The following is a 21,229-nucleotide window of genomic DNA, read 5'->3' on the forward strand; positions in this document are numbered from 1 at the left end:
TAAATTCTAGTAATATGGTCCTCTAAACAAACAGCACTGACAATAAATAGACAAGGACCATCCTGACCATACATGGCCTACAAAGGGCAATGATGACACTACACAGGCAGCCAATGGGCAATCATTACACTATGCAGCCAACACAATGATGGAGTGCCGGGGTCAGGAGTATGGAGCATAGAGCCCCTTACATTGCTGCTCAGGAGGAAGGAAACATTCCTTTTAAACAAAAAATGTATATAAATCTGAGGCTCTTTTAGAAATGTCCGGGGGTTTCAAAAATGAAAGAGGCTTTATAGCGACTAAAACATTTCATATGTGTAACATTGCGCTGTTTATCTCCTCCTCCCCTCCCCCGCCTGTCTCCAGCACTGCACCCGGGGACTAGCAGGGAGGGCAGAGACCTTGCAGTGTAATGAGAACCGATTGGCTGCTTCTTAGGAAAGGGGCGTGTCCTGCTTATCCTTTCTCCCTTTCACTCCCAGAGCCATTTTTGCATTTTTTGCACACGTTTAAAAAATCATTTTAGGCCTGAAGATGACACAAAACCCCCAAAATATCGATTTTCTAGAGACTAGAAAGTAGAGACTTTAGAGAATAAAATAGTGGTAGTTCTATTTTTTATGTCTCAAAATTTTATCACAAAGTTTAGGACAGCAGGAGTCAGGGCCAAAGTGGCACAGGTCGCCTGTAGGAGTGCTTGTTGGTGGTCCACCCTGGAGCACAACTGATGCACTGAGATGAGGTCTGCAGACAGGAGGTGCCTGTGCGAGGTATGCAAGCCCTTCCGATTAGAGGATTACTGGATAGCTGGTTCAAATCCAAGGTCCAGTACTGGGTGGAGATCAGAACAGACGTAGTCAGATGGGATAGCCGAGGACATACACAGAGGGGCGAGAGAGAATATCCGTTAGCCAAGCCGAGGTCAGGTCAGGGTTTAAGCAGAGAAGACAGGTCCAGGAGCAAACCGAGTCGGTAACAGGAAATCACAGATCACAGTAGCACAGGAACAGGAAATCACAGTTCACAGTAGCACAGGAACAAGGTACCGGGGAGCCAGAGATCAACCAGCACCTGAGAGTAGTGCAGGGCTTCCTTATAAAGGCCGTTTGCCACCAAATTTGAGCCGATGTGAACCTCTGTGGCCATGCAAGGTACTGGCAGGGGTGTCAGGTCTCCTAACACCACTGCTGAGGACAGAGACTTGACAGTGCCCCCCCAAAGGGCAGCCTCCAGATGCCTACTTGGGCCATCTTGTCTGGATATTTGGAGTAGAACTCCTGGAGAAGTCTGGGGGCATGTATGTTGTCTTTGGTTCCCAGGAGCCTTCTTCAGGTGTTATCCCTTCCATTTGATCAAGAAATGAATCTGCCTTCCTCGCTTCTTGCAGTGCAGGATTGATTCTATCTCGTATTCTGCATCCTCCCCAACTGTTATTGGCAGCGGAGCAGGTTCTACTCTTCCCGGAAATGGATCATAAACTGCTGGCTTTAGCAGAAAAACATGGAAGACTGGGTGAATCCCATATGATTCGGGAAGAGATAGCTCATGTGCCACTGGATTGGTTACTCGTTTGATCTGAAAGGGCCCAATGTATCTTGGTCCCAACTTCCGCGATGGGCAAGGAAGTTTTAGGTTGGCTGTTGATAACCAAGCCTGGTCTCCAACCTTCAGAGAAGGATTTCCCCTCCATTTCTTGTCATAGTACCTTTTGTAGTCAGTTTGCAATCTTTGTATGGATTCCTGGAGAGCTCAATAGTTGTCCTGTATCCTGCTGATTCTGTCCTGAACTGCAGGTACCGAGGTTTTGAGTATGGTATCCAGCAGGCAAGAAGGGTGGAATCCGTAATTGGCCCAAAATTGTGACTGATTCATAGCGGAATGGACGGAATTATTGTATGCACATTCTGCTAATGGGAGTAGAGATGTCCAGTCATCCTGGGAAAAGGCGGAGAGACATCGTAGATATTGTTCCAACGTTTGGTTAGTTTGTTCAGTTTGTCCATTACTTTGAGGGTGGTAGGCCGATGATAGGCAGAGTTCCACTTTCAGGGTTTTACATAAGGCTCTCCAGAACCTGGAGGTAAATTGAACCCCTCGGTCTGACACGATATTGCTGGGCAGTTCGTGTAGCCTAACGATTTCCTTAATAAAAATATGTGCTGTCTCAGGCACCGACGGAGTTCCTATCATTGGCAGAAAGTGGGCCATCTTGGATAGCCGATCTATCACTACTAGGATGGTAGCAAACCCCTCAGAGGGCGGCAAGTGTACAATAAAGTCCATTGTGATAATTTCCCAGGGACGATTAGGAATGGATAGGGGCCTCAGAAACCCCCATGCCTTGGCTTTGTCTCCCTTGCTACGTAGACATACTGTGCAGGATTTACTTAAGTTCTGCAGTCCTGACTTAAGCTGGGCCACCAAAATGATCGCTGGATCAGGTCCATTGTTTTTCAGCCAGTTGATGGTCGTGGAATGTCTTGAAAACTTGGGATCTTACCTCCTGGGGTACAAAGATCTTATCCTGGTGCCACAGAAAGCCATCCTGCCTTCTTAACGAGTTCTGCTCAGGTTCGGCGCACCATGCAGATGCCTGTTCAATCAAAAGCTTCAGACTGGGCTGAATCAACAAAACATTTTGGGCCGACAGGATGGTATCGGGGGCAAAGTTTCAACTGAATCTGGGAACATACGTGATAGAGCATCTGCTTTCCCATTCTTGGATCCTGAGCGGTAGGTCATGTGAAAATTGAAGATGGAGAAATATAGGACCCATCTAGCTTGCTGCGGTCTTAGGCGCTTGGCAGATCTTAAATATTCTAGATTCTTATGAACTGTGAAGATCATGATTGAGTGACTAGCTCCTTCCAAAAGGTACCTCCATTCTTTGAACGCCATTTTGATCTCCAAATGTTCCCTGTTGCCTATGTCGTAGTGCCTTTCAGCTTGGCTTAGTTTCTTAGAGCAAAAAGCTACCGGATGGAGCAGAGCTTTTGGACCTTGGCTCCTGTAGCCACATCCGATGCTTCCACCTCCAGGATGAAGGAAGTGTTGGCTCTGGGTGTTGTAATACAGGAGCAGAAGTGAACTGCTTTTTTAACTGCTCAAAGGCTGTCTGTGCTTCTTGGCTCCAGAGAAAATGTGTATGCTGGCGAGTGAGTTGGGTAATGGGGGCTATAATGGTTGAGAAGCCCTTGATGAACTTCTGATAAACGTTGGCAAATGTTGGCTGCCCCTGGAAGCTGCTCAATAGGACAATAATATGATTGATGAGATGGTAAAGTATCAGCTTTCTTTTTATCAAATACATCAAGGAAATGGTGGTAGGCAGGGGGAACGGATTGACTGGCATCTGATGTAGGCTGAACTGAGAGGCACACAGGGAAATTGGTGGGTGTGGGAGTGCCACAGTGCTGAATACAGTAATTTGATGGGAAGGTGACTTCTTTCTTGAGCCAGTTGATTTGTGGATTGTGAGCTTGCAACCAAGGTATTCCTAGGATGGCTGGAAACATGGGAGATCTCAGGATGTTGAAGCAGATGAATTCCTGATGGACAGAGTCAGTTGTGGCTAGGATGGGAATGGTTTCTTGGGTAACGGGTCCTGAGCTAGGAGCGGTGCCATCTGCTAGGAGTACATCAAGCCTTTGTGTTTTAGGACAAAGAGGAATACCTAGGTTCTGGGTAAGGTTGATGTCCAAGAAAAAACTACAGGCTCCTGAATCAATGATTGCCCACAACTTGACTTCCTTTCCAGCCACCTGTAATGACATGAGTAGAACGACATGGGTGGTTAAGGTTCTGGATAACTGGAGATATGAAGGATGAGGCTGGCTGGACTTACTTGGTCGCACTGGGCAGTTGCCTAAGAAATGGCCCATGGCCCTGTGACATAAATGTAAGATTTGAGTAGTTGAGATGTGATCAGTAGAAATATGTCATTGTAAATTTAGTTTCAGTCCATGTTATTAAAGATAAGTGTTCAGAATTCAGTCAGAGAAATATGTTCACCAATTAGCATCTGAAAGCACAGAGCAGCTTCTAGATTTGAGGTGACACCTAGATGTCAAAAAAACGTTGTCACCTATGTAGCCAGAGATTGCCACCTTCTTGAAATCTAAAAGAAGAGCTCCAACCATTTCGGCTTCGGGAAGCAGCAGGAGACCAGGAGAGGGCTCCACTTTGTCTGCTAGCTGTGATTTATATCCACAGATCAGAGGAATATATTTCATCTCTCATAAAAGATACAATATTAGTTGCAGAGAGATGAAAATACTTCCTTCTGATTGGACACACTGTAAGCTACATCTGCATGTAAAACTGTATTTATAGCCTCTGTAGAATTCCAGAGAAATGCAGAAAACAGTTATATGGCACCTGATTGCAACAGCTGGACAGTGATTGGTACTGTCGCGATCAGATTGATGCGCTGGTGTCGGAAATTCTATCCCTGACTTAGTGATTCAAACCGTTTGGTCCAATCGACTTTGGGTACTTCAGTACCCAGAACGTCCTGTGGGCTGGTACAGGGTTGATTGGCCAAGGGCTAATGTCCAGCCTATGTCCATATTTCAATAAATTGAGGACCCTGAGATATGGATGGGGTGATTCGTACAGAGCCATTTCTATTTTATTGGCGAATCACGGACATTCTCTAACTTGCTCCAGTCACAGGATAACTCTTACTAAAAGTTTTATTTCTGCTTTTATTCCCTTTTATTTTATAGTCAATAGCCAATTGTGTGTCTTTTTGTATTTTCTGTATTATTTGTAACTTTTTATACTTTGTACATATTTTATGCACTGCCCACTTTCGGGATATTAAATCATAAAGTTAATAAGTGATTTCTGGATACTTAAGCTCGGGCTCATATCTCCGGAGAGATTATTGTATTACAGTGTCTATATATGCTCGGTCTAAGTTCATTGCCAATCTGTATGCAATTGCACTGTGTGTTGGCAAATTGCATGCAGATTGTAAAGTAGCAGATCTGCCAGACGGAGATCTGTGTGTGTGGTGGCCCAGCAGACCAGTCTGCGGACAAACTGTTGGATGGTGGCAAGCTACCGTTTGTTGTGTGACTGGTGTGGGGGTGTGTGGACAGTGGAATCGTCATTCACACCGGGGTTCTAGCTTGTAGGATAGCTGGAGGAATTCTAGAAGTGTTTGCCAATTGCTAGACTGCTCCCCAACCCTTATATTGCACCAGATTGTATATAAGATTTGTATCTGCCTGTGTGTGGTCAGCCAGCTGGATTGGAGTGGAGTCTTCCTCTAGTAGTGGCCAGATGCAGTGCGGTCTGAGAATGCGTATCATGGCCAGACTTATATGCTCAAAGTAAGACCCCCTCATTCCCTCTTTACCCCAAGTCACGGCCGGACGTGCATGCCTCAGTTAGCTAGGCGCCGTGGGCATGTGTGTGCGGTGTGGATCCATGACAGCCCCGCAGTAAAGGCATAGGTTGCCTTGCCATCTGCGTAATCTTTCCTCTGGAGATAAGGCAGGTCAGAGAAGGCCAATTTGCATGGGTTCTACTTCAGGAGTGCTGATAGGCGGAGAAATAGGGACAGAATCCACTGGTCTTGGAACCCTTGGCAAAACCCTTGGCAAAGGGTCTGGGTATGTTCAGAATGTCTCTCCTGTAGCCGTCGATCCAATTAGGTAGCGAGTTGAATTAGATTCTCCAAGGAGGAGGGAGCCTCCACCCTAGCTAATTCGTCCTTGAGGGACTCAGACAGACCTAGATGGAACTGGTATTTTAGGGCTGCGTCATTCAACCCGGTATTGGCAGACAATTTGCGGAATTCCACAATGTAGTCCTCCCCATGCCGTCGGCCTTGTTGTAGAGCATGAAGGGTGGATTCAGCAGTAGAGGTCCTCTGGGGGTCATCATAAAGAGCTGCCATGGCTTCAAAGAATGTGATCACTGAGTTTAGCGCTGGTTCTTTTTGTTCCAGTAAGCTGTGTGCCCATGATTGAGGTTCGTCAGATATGACAGAAATGATGAACCCCACTTTAACTGTCTCAAGTGAGAAGGTCCTGGGTTGCAGTGCAAAATACAACTCACAAGCATTCTTGAAGGCTCGGAATTTACGTCGGTCCCCAGGAAGCGTTCCGGAATGGTAACCCTGAGTAGTACCACAGCGGGTGTAACAGTGGAAAGCGAACTGGCTGGTGCCACTGTAGGGATAGGACTAGGCAATGGATTCTGGTCTGCAGAAGTCGCAGCAGTAGTGAGCGAATGAAGATGTCCCTCCAGCTGAAAATATTCCTCCTGAAGATCCTTGACCACTTGCGTAAGTGCCGTCATCTGTTGGCACAGGGCTTCTAATGCGGAAGCACCTCTCTCGGCCTCAGACATAATGGCTGATTGATACTGTCACGTACCTGGTGAGAGATGCCAATGGAGAGAGGGCTTCCCTTGCGGCTAAGTTCCAGACTCCCCTGAGATTGGGACAGCAGGAGTCAGGACCAAAGTGGCACAGGTCACCTGTAGGAGTGCTTGTTGGTGGTCCACCCAGGAGCACAGCTGATGCACTGAGATGAGGTCTGCAGACAGGTGGTGCCTGTGTGAGGTATGAAAGCCCTTCCGGGGAACAGGATTACTGGATAGCCGGTTGAAAGCCAAGGTCTGCGACTGGGTGGAGATCAGAACAGACGTAGTCAGATGGGATAGCCGAGGTCATACACAGAGGGGCAAGAGAGAATATCTGTTAGCCAGCCGAGGTCAGGTCAGGGTTTAAGCAGAGAAGACAGGTCCAGGAGCAAGCCGAGTCAGTAACAGGAAATCAAAGATCACAGTAGCACAGGAACAGGAAATAACAGTAGAACAGGAACAAGGTACTGGGGAGCCAAAGATCAACCAGCACTTGAGAGTAGTGCAGGGCTTCCTTATAAAGGCCGTTTGCCACCAAATTTGAGCCAATGTGAACTTCTGCAGCCATGCAAGGTATTGGCAGGGGTGCCAGGTCTCCTAACACCTCTGCCAAGGACAGAGCCCTGACATCTGTCCCCTCTACCCTCCGGCACCCGCTGAACTGTGCCCACAGATGGGCAAGCAGAGCCAGAGAAGCATAGTAGGTACAGGAGAGGTTCACACACACGGGGTGGCAGAGGCTGGCACCTGAAAGGAGAGCCCTGAGGCTTGCCCTCAGCAGGGATAAAGATTAAAAACAATACTTGCCCGGCCCCCAGAACTACATGTCCCGGGCGTCGGGTGATGTAAAGTGACCATCCCTGCATGATGAGCCGACATTGACCTCACAGCACTGCCTCAGAGCAAACTAGTCATAGGAAGGATCAGATTTATCATTCCTTGTCTGCAGATCTAATACTCATCAAAACCAGTTCAGAGACCAAACAAACCCAACAGAGAAAAGGGGCCCCGGACCTCAAAATTGTAGTAAACACTAAACAGCCCAAACAAAATGTCTTCCCATGGGGGGAGTAGTTCTTCAATGTCCAGCAACCCTCCTATTCCCCCCTCACATCCACATCCTATTATTGTGTGACCAATACCATCCAAATCATTCTTACTTTCATTTCCCAAAGTTATCCGTCTACAAGGAGACCTGTATAGATCACATGATGGCACCAATGAGGATGGAGGAGGACCGGAGTCACATGACTGAGAAGATACTAAACCTCACCCTGGAGATCATCTACCTGCTGACTGGAGAGGTGAGGAGCATTCTGGGAGGTCACATGACATCACTCTTATCTCTATTAATAAAACACAGACCTGACCGGAGAGGTGAGGAGGATTCTGGGATGTCACATGACATCACTCTCATCTCTATTATTAAAACACAGACCTGACCGGAGAGGTGAGGAGGATTCTGGGAGGTCACATGACATCACTTGCATCTCTATTAATAAACACAGACCTGACCGGAGAGGTGAGGAGGATTCTGGGATTCTAACATGATATTCCTATTGGTTCCTCAATGCAGAGATTTCCTCCTCTGAAGTCAGGTGATCATATGACCATCACAGTGCCTCCATGTGACTCCCTAAACCCTGAGAGACACAACATGCAGAAGATTCTAGAAGTCACCAAGAAGATGATGGAGCTGCTGACAGGAGAGGTGAGCGGTGCCGGGAATTCTGGGACATTCTCCAATCACTGATCATTATCAGTATCATTAGGATCTGTACATTCTCTGCATTGTTACCATTGATGTCATTTTTATTATATATTCAGAGTGGAGACCTGAGAGATCCTAAAGTTGAGGTTAAAGGAGAGATGAAAGAGGAGGAGGATGAGGATGGGGGGATGGAGGAGTCAGATCTTCTAAAAGAACACAAAGATCTGTAACAGGACACCATGGTGGAGTCATCCAGCTACAGGAACCCCCCAGAGAGATGTCCCTGTCCTCTGTATTCCCGGGATTCCACACAGGAAGGTCACACCATCCCTCACCATCATCAGGTAGATGATGACAATTATTGGTAGTTGTGATTTATACACAGCATGTTTGTTACAATGAATGTTTTATTATATCTTTCAGAGTGGAATCCTCGGGGATGATAATATTGATGTTAAAGAAGAGTATAAAGAGGAGGATGAGGAGTATGGAGTGATGGAGGAGTTTTCAGAAGGACACAAGGAGATGATGGAGCCACCTAATACCAGGAACCCACCAGAGAGATGTCCCCGTCCTCTGTATTCCCGGGATTCCACACAGGAAGATCACACCATCCCTCACTATTACAAGGTTGGTGGGATGGAGCATCTAGAACATGGACTTGTGGAGATAATATTTGTATTTTTCATGTGAGCTTATATTTATATATTATGTGAAATTTCTAATTTTCTTGGTTTAGGGTGAAGATCTGATAAATATAAAAGTTGAGATAAAAGCAGAAGAAGAAGAGGCGTATGTGAGGGATGATCAGCAGTCTATGGAGGAGGATGGAATAACGGGGACATTTATAGAGGAGGACACTCCTACAGAGATCAGCACAGGTGGGTCATGAACACTAAATACACGATATACTCTCTGTTGTACATTACATACTCCTGACCCCTGCACTATATACTCTGTTGTACATTACATACTCCTGACCCCTGCACTATATACTCTGTTGTACATTACATACTCCTGACCCCTGCACTATATACTCTGTTGTACATTACATACTCCTGACCCCTGCACTATATACTCTATGTTGTACATTACATACTCCTGACCCCTGCACTATATACTCTATGTTGTACATTACATACACCTGACCCCTGCACCATATACTCTATGTTGTACATTACATACTCCTGACCCCTGCACCATATACTCTATGTTGTACATTACATACTCCTGACCCCTGCACTATATACTTTGTTGTACATTACATACTCCTGACCCCTGCACTATATACTCTATGTTGTACATTACATACTCCTGACCCCTGCACTATATACTCTATGTTGTACATTACATACTCCTGACCCCTGCACTATATACTCTATGTTGTACATTACATCCTCCTGACCCCTGCACTATATACTCTATGTTGTACATTACATACTCCTGACCCCTGCACTATATACTCTATGTTGTACATTACATAGTCCTGACCCCTGCACTATATACTCTATGTTGTACATTACATAGTCCTGACCCCTGCACTATATACTCTATGTTGTACATTTCATACTCCTGACTTCTGCTCTCCCCCCTCCCCCCACTGCTATATATACACATAATATGGATTCTCTCATGTTACACCCATTTCCTCCCAGCTGGACATTTTATGTCGGATGATGTGATTGGAGCACAGACTTTTACATGGTGATAATAATGTGATAACATCCTCCAACTTTGGACCCTTAAACAGAAAGTGATAATGAGGGAGGAGTCAATACCCCAATGATGGTGGTCTTCAGGGTCAGTCCAGTCTTCATCTTGGTTGTTCTCCCCCCATCCTCACTCTCTGACCTCTGGTGGGGCTCAGCCCCGCTGTTCTTCATGACTAAATCATGGAGTAAATAAGGAAGTGCAGTACTTCTTGTGTTGGGAAGATGGTGATGAGTGATAGAGGGGGTGGGGACCCTCGTCCTATAATCCCCTCATCACTGTCCCTCCTATAAAAGACAGTTCTGGTTGTTTCCTCACTCTCTGACTAAGGTCCATGAATAAAGAAATGACCTGGTAGGAGATCAGAGGAGCCATTTCCTAGTTCCCTTGAGGGTGGAATTGTAAGCTCCTCAGAGACCAAGCTGCCTGATGTGGGCGGAGTCCTGGTTTGGGAAAACAATCAGCTCCTGTCTAGTAATCCTCTTTGTCTTTGTATTTTAGTCCATGGCCGGGAGATGAGGAAAACCTCCGAGGATTGTCTCACTTTGTCTCCAGACTGGAAAGTAGAAGATGAGGACATCACACAGTATAGTCCAGGAGAAAACCCGGCTCCCTCCAATGTCCATCCGGCACCACCCAGTGTAGATGGACCATCGGATTCCTCGTATCCTGAGGAACCTCAGACTGTGCGGGACCGGGCCGGCCTTCCAACAGGGAAGAGCTTCTCCTGTACTGAGTGCGGGAAGATTTTCTTTTCTAAATTCCATCTTAATGTACATAAAAGATCTCACACAGGAGAAAAGCCGTATTCCTGTCCTGAATGCGGGAAGGGTTTCCATTTTAAATCCCATCTTAATGTGCATAAAATAACTCACACAGGAGAGAAGCCATATTCCTGTCTTGAGTGCGGGAAATGCTTTTCACGAAAGTCCGATCTTTACAAACATCAGAGATATCACACGGGGGAGAAGCCATATTCCTGTCCAGAGTGTGGGAAATGTTTTTCACAGAAGTCTCATCTTTCCAGTCATCAGAGATCTCACACGGGGGAAAAGCCGTATTCCTGTCATGAGTGCGGGAAATGTTTTTCACAGAAGTCCAATCTTAACAGACATCAGAGATCTCACATGGAAGAGATCCGTGTTCCTGTCTTGAGTGCGGGAAATGTTTTTCAGTGAAGTCAAATCTTTGCATTCATCAGAGATGTCACACAGGAAGAAGCCACTTTCCTGCCCTGAGAGGGAAATGTTCCTCACTGAAGTCCTGTCTTCCTGTACATCAGGGATCCCACACAACCCTGGAGGTGTATTAGTGCCTTGAGTGCGGGAAATGTCTTCTAGATGAATGTTGCTGGACATCCCAGCTCTCATGTGGGGAAGAAGCACACCCTGATATACACCTCAGATATACTCCATGGCTGATCTTCATCATGGAAGAAACAGTCCATAAGGAGATCAGAGGCCCCCAAAGACATGGATGAAGTGTGGGACCGGGTTGGCCATTGATGGCAGGAGAAGAAGTTTTCAATGTATTTTCCATCAATGGAAGACATTCCAGCAGCTCAGATGTGATCCTAATAACATTGGTTCCCCCATTCACACAGGAGGAATGGACATGAACTCTCACTGAGGGAATTGCTATACAAACATTCTATGAATAGACCCCCAAATGTCAGGAGACGTTTCTATAAAGACGGGAAGTATGGAGCAGAGAAATGAAAAGACCTCCCAGCAATGTTATTACCAGGCTGCAGCTAGGGGGAGCTCTAATGTCACCCCAGCAGAGTGATCCCATCTAGCCCACATTAACCCTCTCACTGCCAGAGCTGTTTCTGCATGATTTTGCACACATGGGAAAATGCAGATTTTGGTCCTGAAGATGAGATAAACCCCCAAACATCTATTCTGTGACATCAGAGGCCCTGGAGAATAAAATGGTGGTGATTGTTAAGGTGTTCCCCGTACACAGATTCCCCTTCATATCCGCCTTTATTTCCTCCTTTCCCCCATTTTCTATGTTGGGATCTTTTCTACAATACTTTGTTATAATAATGGAACACGTTGTGTATTGTATTGTACACCAATAATAATGACTCCGCCCCCACATTCCAGACAAGGGATCTTCCTGACCAATCAGATTCCTTCCTTTACTATTTCCTGATTTTTATGCTTCAATCTTGTTAAATGTAAAATTATAATAAAACATTTATTGAACAAAAACTATTGTGTGTGTCGGTGCAATGACGGCAAACTTCAATATAGAACATTGCTCCTCGGTGACACCTCACACCCTTCAATAACGGCGCAGAGTGCGGGGGTCAGCAGTATATCATATACAGCCCACCATACAGAGTGCAGAGGAGGCTGTAATGTGCCCCCCCTCCTGATCCATACCAGACCACATGTCCACAACATGGGGGTCACCTTACCAGGGGGGATGTTGCAGCCCCATAAGACTGACCCTTGCCCCAACACAGACATCCACATGAACTGTTGAAGCCATCAGAGAATGTCTGGGTTTATATGGCAAGGAGAGTGATGAATGTTCCCAATTTCCATCTGTCAGAGATGCTGCCGATCATTTAGCTACATGTTTGATGGCCATTCCCACCCCAACCTCGGTTTTGTTGGACATTTTCAGAGTAATGACTAATGATACTGATGTAAGAATGGATGATGGACCATCTATGTCATTGTATGAGGACTGTCAGAACTGTCCAGGTCCATATAAAGGCTGGAATATATGACTGGTATGAAAACGTTGAATGTTCCCCCAGGAGACGTGTTACAATATGACATGTGATTCTGAAGAGATTCCCCGGTGTTGGGATCTCAGATTTCCATATGGCCCACATCACACAACCCGATCTCCTCAGGACAGGATTTTCTGTACGTCTAATAGAACATGTAGTTCAGTACATAACCCAATGAGCTGTCATCATGTTCTATCACAGCCCAGCCACAGTCAGCAGGTCACACTACCTTTAGGATGGTTGTTTTCTTGTGGAAATCCCACATATTCATATATTCCAGGAATATTACTGGAGGGCCTTGTACTTGGAGCCGTCTGATTATGATATTGCCTGAGCATCCTAAAGCTATGGAGAAGGATCTAAGATCAAGAAGGAGGACCGAGATTGGATCAGAAGATTGTATATCAGACATTACACTGCTTTCCAAAGCTGAATACACTAGTTTAGTTGGATCTATTGTAGGAGGACCAGCATTACCATTATATAACACAAGGACATAGCTACATAGTTAGTCTGGCTGAAAAAAGACAAAAGTCCATCCAGTTCAACCATTAACAAAAAAAGTTATAATCCGACACCCACAGTTGATACAAAGGAAGCTAAAAACCCAGCAAAGCACGATCCAATCTGCTCCTGCAGGGGAAACAATTCCTTCCTGATCCCCCGAGAGGCAATCGGATATTCCCTGGATCAACGTTCCCTATAAATGTTAGTAGAACCGTTAATCCTTTAGCATGTAATATGGCAAAAAGTCTGAATCGTACTTCTATGGCTTTGCAGGAACTGTTGCTCGACCTTCAAGGAACCCGTAAAGCTGTTCTTCAGAATCGAGTGACTATAGATTGACACAGTGCACCACCCGCTCCTCCTCAGTACACTCCACTCCATTGGCCTCCATGACTCTCTCCTGGTTCTCCTCTTACCTTTCTCAGCGCACTTTCAGTGTCACATACAACTCCTCCTCTTCCGCTCCGCTTCCTCTTTCTGTTGGGGTACCCCAAGGTTCTGTCCTTGGGCCCCTCCTTTTCTCTCTCTATACCTCCTCCCTGGGCCATCTGATAACCTCCCATGGCTACCAATACCACCTCTATGCTGATGACACCCAGATCTATGTCTCCACTCCCCAGATCACCCCCTCAATCTCCTCACATATCACAAATCTACTGAGCGACATATCAGCATAGATGTCACATCACTACCCTAGACTCAATCTTTCCAAAACCGAGCTGTAATATTACCTCCCTCCGATCCCCAGCTCGTGACTTTACCATCAAGATCAACAACCCAACCATTGGTCCTTCCCCTTATGCCAGGGTGTTAGGTGTAATCCTAGACTATGACCTCTCCTTTGGACCCCACATCCACTCACTGGCTAAATCCTGCCGCCTCAACCTCTGGAACATTTCCAAAATCTGCCCCTTCCTGACCAATGACATCACAAAACAACTTATCCTCACCTTGGTTATATCCCGCCTCCATTACTGCAACTCCCTCCTCACTGGTCTACCATTACACAGGCTATCCCCCCTTCAGTCTATTATAAATGCTGCTGCTAGACTCATAAACCTTTCCAACCGATCAGCGACTGCCGCTAGACTCATACACCTTACCAACCGATCAGTGACTGCTGCTAGACTCATCCACCTTACCAACCGATCAGCGACTGCCGCTAGACTCATACACCTTACCAACCGATCAGCGACTGCCGCTAGACTCATACACCTTACCAACCGATCAGCGACTGCCGCTAGACTCATACACCTTACCAACTGATCAGCGACTGCCGCTAGACTCATACACCTTACCGACCGATCAGCGACTGCCGCTAGACTCATACACCTTACTAACCGATCAGTGACTGCTGCTAGACTCATACACCTTACCAACCGATCAGCGACTGCCGCTAGACTCATAAACCTTACCAACCGATCAGCGACTGCTGCTAGACTCATACACCTTACCAACCGATCAGCGACTGCTGCTAGACTCATCCACCTTACCAACCGATCAGTGACTGCTGCTAGACTTATACACCTTACCAACCGATCAGCGACTGCTGCTAGACTCATACACCTTACCAACCGATCAACGACTGCTGCTAGACTCATACACCTTACCAACCGATCAGCGACTGCCGCTAGACTCATACACCTTACCAACCGATCAGTGACTGCTGCTAGACTCATACACCTTACCAACCGATCAGCGACTGCCGCTAGACTCATACACCTTACCAACCGATCAGCGACTGCTGCTAGACTCATACACCTTACCGACCGATCAGCGACTGCTGCTAGACTCATACAACTTACCGACCGATCAGCGACTGCTGCTAGACTCATACACCTTACCGACCGATCAGCGACTGCCGCTAGACTCATACACCTTACCGACCGATCAGCGACTGCCGCTAGACTCATACACCTTACCATCTGATCAGCGACTGCCGCTAGACTCATACACCTTACCGACCGATCAGCGACTGCTGCTAGACTCATACACCTTACCGACCGATCAACGACTGCTGCTAGACTCATACACCTTACCAACCGATCAGTGACTGCTGCTAGACTCATACACCTTACCAACCGATCAGCGACTGCTGCTAGACTCATACACCTTACTGACCGATCAGTGACTGCTGCTAGACTCATACACCTTACCAACCGATCAGCGACTGCTGCTAGACTCATACACCTTACCGACCGATCAGTGACTGCTGCTAGACTCATACACCTTACCGACCGATCAGCGACTGCCGCTAGATTCATACACCTTACAAACCGATCAGTGACTGCCGCTAGACTCATATACCTTACCGACCGATCAGCGACTGCTGCTAGACTCATACACCTTACCAACCGATCAGCGACTGCTGCTAGACTCATACACCTTACCGACCGATCAACGACTGCTGCTAAACTTATACACCTTACCGACCGATCAGTGACTGCTGCTAGACTCATACACCTTACCAACCGATCAGCGACTGCTGCTAGACTCATACACCTTACCGACCGATCAACGACTGCTGCTAGACTCATACACCTTACCAACTGATCAGCGACTGCCGCTAGACTCATATACCTTACTGACCGATCAGTGACTGCTGCTAGACTCATACACCTTACCAACCGATCAGCGACTGCTGCTAGACTCATACACCTTACCAACCGATCAGCAACTGCTGCTAGACTCATACACCTTACCAACTGATCAGTGACTGCTGCTAGACTCATACACCTTACCAACTGATCAGCGACTGCCGCTAGACTCATACACCTTACCAACCGATCAGCGACTGCTGCTAGACTCATACACCTTACCAACCGATCAGCGTCTGCCGCTAGACTCATACACCTTACCAACCGATCAACGACTGCTGCTAGACTCATACACCTTACCAACCGATCAGTGACTGCTGCTAGACTCATACACCTTACCGACCGATCAGCAACTGCCGCTAGATTCATACACCTTACCAACCGATCAGTGACTGCCGCTAGACTCATATACCTTACCGACCGATCAGCGACTGCTGATAGACTCATACACCTTACCAACCGATCAGAGACTGCTGCTAGACTCATACACCTTACCGACCGATCAGCGACTGCTGCTAGACTCATACACCTTACCAACCGATCAGCGACTGCTGCTAGACTCATACACCTTACCGACCGATCAGCGACTGCTGCTAGACTCATACACCTTACCAACCGATCAGCGACTGCTGCTAGACTCATACACCTTACCGACCGATCAGCAACTGCTGCTAGATTCATACACCTTACCAACCGATCAGTGACTGCTGCCCCTCTCTGCCAATCCCTTCACTGGCCTCTGCTCAGTGTTCTCCACCCCTCTCTGCCAATCCCTTCATTGTCTTCCACTAACCCAGGGGTAGGCAACCTGCGGCTCTCCAGCTGTTGAAGGACTACAAGTTCCATCATGCCTCTGCAAGTCATAGCTATAACTGTCAGTTTTGTAATGTTACAATGCCTCATGGGAAATGTAGTTCCACAACAGCTAGAGAGCCGCAGGTTGCCTACCCCTGCACTAACCCAACATATAAAATTCAAATTACTAACCACAGCATACAAAACCATCCACACCACCGCCCCGGCTACATCACCAACCTCATCCACAGATATTGCTGGCTCCTCTCCTCCCACGATATCTTGCTCTCTAGCTCCCTTGTCACCTCCTCCTACACTCAACTCCAGGACTTCTCCAGAGCCTCTCCCATCCTCTGGAACTCCCTACCACTGTATGTATGGTCAGCCCCTCACCCTGTCTGCCTTTAGGCGATCTTTGAAAACTCACTTCTTCAGGGAAGCGTACCCCACCCCCACCTAAGAACTGTACTTGAATCACCTCCACCAGATCATCCCCCGCAGCTATCACCTTTTGTATCCCCTCCCCCTTCCTTCATATTGTAAGCTCCACGAGCCGGGCCCTCCTATTCCTTCTATACTGAAATGTATTGTAATTTTACCGCCCCCTTATATTGTACAGTGCTGCGTAAACTGTTGGCGCCATAAATCCTGTATAATATTAATAATAATAACCCCAGCCGGGAGTAAAGGGTGGAAATGGCTGGTGACCCCCAGATTTGGGCAATGATGTCATCACTATAAATGGATAAAACCCGCGCTATGTGTAACAACTCCAAACCTACAAAAACCTTCTAGCGGACTGCTGCTGTAACAAAGGGAAGGATTCCCTGTCATCTAGAAGAGCATTATGTGTCACAGCGCTGTCCTATTGTGTGTGCACAGAAATCATCACAAATACACTACAAATATGTGGAGACATTCAGAGATAAAGAGCTCGGGGCTCCAAATCCTATTCTCTGCACATCCACTGCTTCCACTTTACACCCACTTCATTGGTCTTATGGGGTTTATCAATAAATGAAGGAAACTGAACCGTGTGCAAATCCATCCACAACATAAAGTGCTTTGTGCTCAAGATGCTGCTCCCTGCAGATCCACTGCTTCCACTTTACACCCACTTCATTCATCTCATCAGATTTGCTGCTATAGGAAATCATCTCAAATCCTGTGCAAATCCATGGAGACGGACAATATTGTGTGCTCAGTATGGTGTTCTCTGCAAGTCCACCGCTTCCACTTTGCATCTACTTCAATCCACTTATTTTACTCCAAAAATCCACCAATCAGTGAAAAGTTGATAAGGTGTGAAAGTGCTCCGCCCTCCAAACTGTGTCAGCTGTAGTGTAGCCCCGCCTTCTTCCACCTCTTGTACACGGGATGGTGAGGGCGCCCCCTACTAGTGCTTCCCCCTCACCACACCAATAGGACTCCCAGCTTTTCAGCTCCCAGAGTCAGAAACATCCTTCACACTCTCCTCATCTCCGATGGTAAAGGAACCGGATCCTCCTCGCTCACTCCTGCAAGTCTGCTGCGGGTTCTGTCAGTCTCCCTCCTAGACTCCGCCTCCAACCGCCATTCCAGCAGGAGCTCCGCCTCTAAATACACACTCAGGGAAGAGAGAAAGGGGAACCTGACATCATGTGACACCTTTTATTACATGGAAATACGAAAATCAACGGGACTAATGCAATCACATTTACTGCAAAATCAAAGGGGCCAAAATGTGTCCCCCGAGCAGTCAGGCTGCAGGAGATCTGCTGAGACATAGAGAGGGAAATGGGTGCTAATAGGCTGCAGGAGATCTGCCGAGACATAGAGAGGGAAATGGGTGCTAATAGTCTGCGGGAGATCTGCCGAGACATAGAGAGGGAAATGGGTGCTAATAGTCTGCGGGAGATCCGCTGAGACATAGAGAGGGAAATGGGTGCTAATAGGCTGCGGGAGATCCGCTGAGACATAGAGAGGGAAATGGGCACTAATAGGCTGCGGGAGATCCGCTGAGACATAGAGAGGGAAATGGGCACTAATAGGCTGCGGGAGATCCGCTGAGACATAGAGAGGGAAATGGGAGCTAATAGGCTGCAGGAGATCCGCTGAGACATAGAGAGGGAAATGGGTGCTAATAGGCTGCAGGAGATCTGCTGAGACATAGAGAGGGAAATGGGAGCTAATAGGCTGCAGGAGATCTGCTGAGACATGAAATGTGTATGAAATGGATGGATGTGCAGACACTCCCAGAAGATGATGTCATTATGAGTGGATTGATATATATTTTTGCATTGTCCCCCCAGAAGGATCAGGTTTGGCGGGATCGCTCTCATTAGCTATACATTTGTATTTTGTGTTCTGTGTTTGTAAGACTTTTCTATATGTAATAAGAGATGTTTGTTGAACAGTTGGTTACATAAGAGTTACATTTATTTCTTCTTCCTTTATTCAGTAATGTTTCATCTCCCGTAGTATCCCTGTAAGGTACATATTATACAGGAAGGGGGATTATGGGATGGATCTCGGGGCTGCAGTTCCTCTGAACTCCACAAGGTGGGGATCTCACCTATACTCACACAGGAAGTCTCTATGGAATGCAGACAGGAAGTGATGTCAGGGACAGACAGGAAGTGATGTCAGGGACAGACAGGAAGTTCCAGATGAGAGGTGAGGCGGGAAGAAGTATAGAGGAGACGTTGGTGGAAGTGGCAGCAGAGGAGGTAATAAGATGTTATTTCCTATTTACAACAAATGTATATAAATCTGAGGCTCTTTTAGGAATGTTTGTGGGCATTAAAAAATGAAAGGGGCTTTATAGCAACTTAAATGTGTAATATGTGTAACATTGTTCTGTTTATCTCCTCCTCCCCTCCCCCGCCTGTCTCCAGCACCGCACCCGGGGACTAGCAGGGAGGGGAGACTCCTTGCAGTGTAATGAGAACCGATTGGCTGCTCCTCAGGAAAGGGGAGTGTCCGGCTTATCCTTTCTCCCTTTCACTCCCAGAGCCGTTTTTGCACATTTAAAAAATCATTTTATCCTGAAGATGACACAAAACCCCCAAAATATCGATTTTCTGAAAGTAGAGACTTTAGAGAATAAAATAGCGGCAGTTCTAATTTTTTATGTCACAAAATATTATCACAAAGTCTAGGAAATGCCAAATTTCATTAAAAAATACACTTAAGCTGATTTCAGGGCACAAAAAAGCAATAAATGACCCATTTATTGTAAAAATATAAAAGCCGAGGTTGCAGCGAGTAAATAGATATCCAACATGTCAAACCTTAAGTTGTGTGTGCTGAAATGGTGACAACCTTTAGTCCCGGTATTATCTATAGGGGACACATTTATAGCCCCTTCTAGGTCATCAGTATAGAGTACGGAGGAGGTCTGCTCCTAGAATTATCCTCTCATTCTGGTGTGACCGGCGATATGTAACGTGTATCACAATCAATGTTATCACATGTAGGCGCTCCAGCGTGTGCTCTTACGTTTGGGTGTGCATATATGTGGGGGAGGGGGGGAGGAGTTATGTACTTGGGTGTAACTTTAATTCTTTACAATTAAAAAAAAGCATTTTTACTTAAGGGGACAAAGTCCTCTATGAGATGACGTTTGATGACAGGTTCTCTTTATTGAGACATCCAGGGTCTAAAAGACCCCCAATGTCTCCCCTGCACTGCATTGGATGTAATGTAGTGCACATCGCACCGCATTACATTCTTTGCCAGCCTCAATGGTCGGGAAATCTGTCATAACGTCACTTCTGGGTCAGGACAAGAAGGGAGTGAACGTGTCCGCTCTCCTCCGTCCCCTCTACCCTCCGACACCCGCTGACCCGGGCCCACAGATGGGCAAGCAGAGCCGGGGAAGCAAAGTAGGTACAGGAGAGGTTCACACAGACGGGGTGGCAGAGGCTGGCACCTGAAAGGAGAGCCCTGTGGCTTGCCCTCAGCAGGGATAAAGATTAAACACTTGCCTACCAGGCACTTTTACCCCCTTATTTACCAGGCCAATTTTCAGCTTTCAGCGCTGCCGCACTTTGATTGACAATTGCACGGTCATGCAACATTGTACCCATATGAAATTTTGATCATTTTTTTCTCACAAATAGAGCTTTCTTTTGGTGGTATTTAATCGCCACTGGGCCCTTTACTTTTTGCGCTATGAATAAAAAATGCAAAAAATTTGAAAAAAAAAAAAAGTTTATTTGTTTCTTTTATAAAATTTTTCAAACAGGTATTTTTTCTCCTTCGCTGATGTGCGTTGATGAGGCGGCACTGATGGGCACTGATAGGCAGCACTGATGGGCACTGATAGGCAGCACTAAAGGGCACTGATAGGCAGTTCTAATGAGGTGGCACGGATAGGCGGCACTGATAGACAGCACTAATTAGGGGTCACGGATAGGCGGCACTGATATGCAGCACTGATTATGGGTACTGATAGACGGCACTGACTGGCATCACTGCTTGGCACTGACTGGCACAACCCCTGGGCACTGACTGGTGGCACTGACTGGCTGCACTGGTGGGTGGCACTGGTTGGCAGCACTGGTGGGTGGGCACAGGTGGGTGGCACTGGTGGGCACATGTGGGTGGCACTGCTGGGCACATGTAGGTGGCACTTCTGGGCACAGGTAGGTGTCACTGCAGAATGGCACAGGTGGGGGCACTGCTGGGCACAGGTGGGTGCACTGCTGGGCACGGGTGGGCGGAGCTAGTGGGCGCAATGCTGGGCGGAACTTGCGGGTGTCACTGCTGGGCACCGATCATCAGGGCACTGAT

General features: G+C 46.9%; 1 protein-coding gene across 1 annotated transcript in view; it reads left to right on the plus strand.

Annotated features, from left to right (window-relative positions):
* Window positions 1-6,246: 6,246 nt before the first annotated feature.
* Window positions 6,247-21,229, plus strand: part of LOC149445436 (uncharacterized) — a 194,079-nt gene continuing 179,096 nt past the window's right edge. Inside the window, exons 1-2 of the mRNA XM_089653838.1 lie at window positions 6,247-6,301; window positions 10,304-10,898. Coding sequence (XP_089509964.1) covers window positions 6,247-6,301; window positions 10,304-10,898 — 650 coding nt within the window. The remainder of the gene's footprint in view (window positions 6,302-10,303; window positions 10,899-21,229) is intronic.

The sequence above is a fragment of the Staurois parvus genome, unplaced genomic scaffold (genome assembly GCF_062004578.1).
Source record: "Staurois parvus isolate SC_StPar_1 unplaced genomic scaffold, SC_StPar_1.0 ptg000721l, whole genome shotgun sequence".
NCBI lineage: Eukaryota > Metazoa > Chordata > Amphibia > Anura > Ranidae > Staurois > Staurois parvus.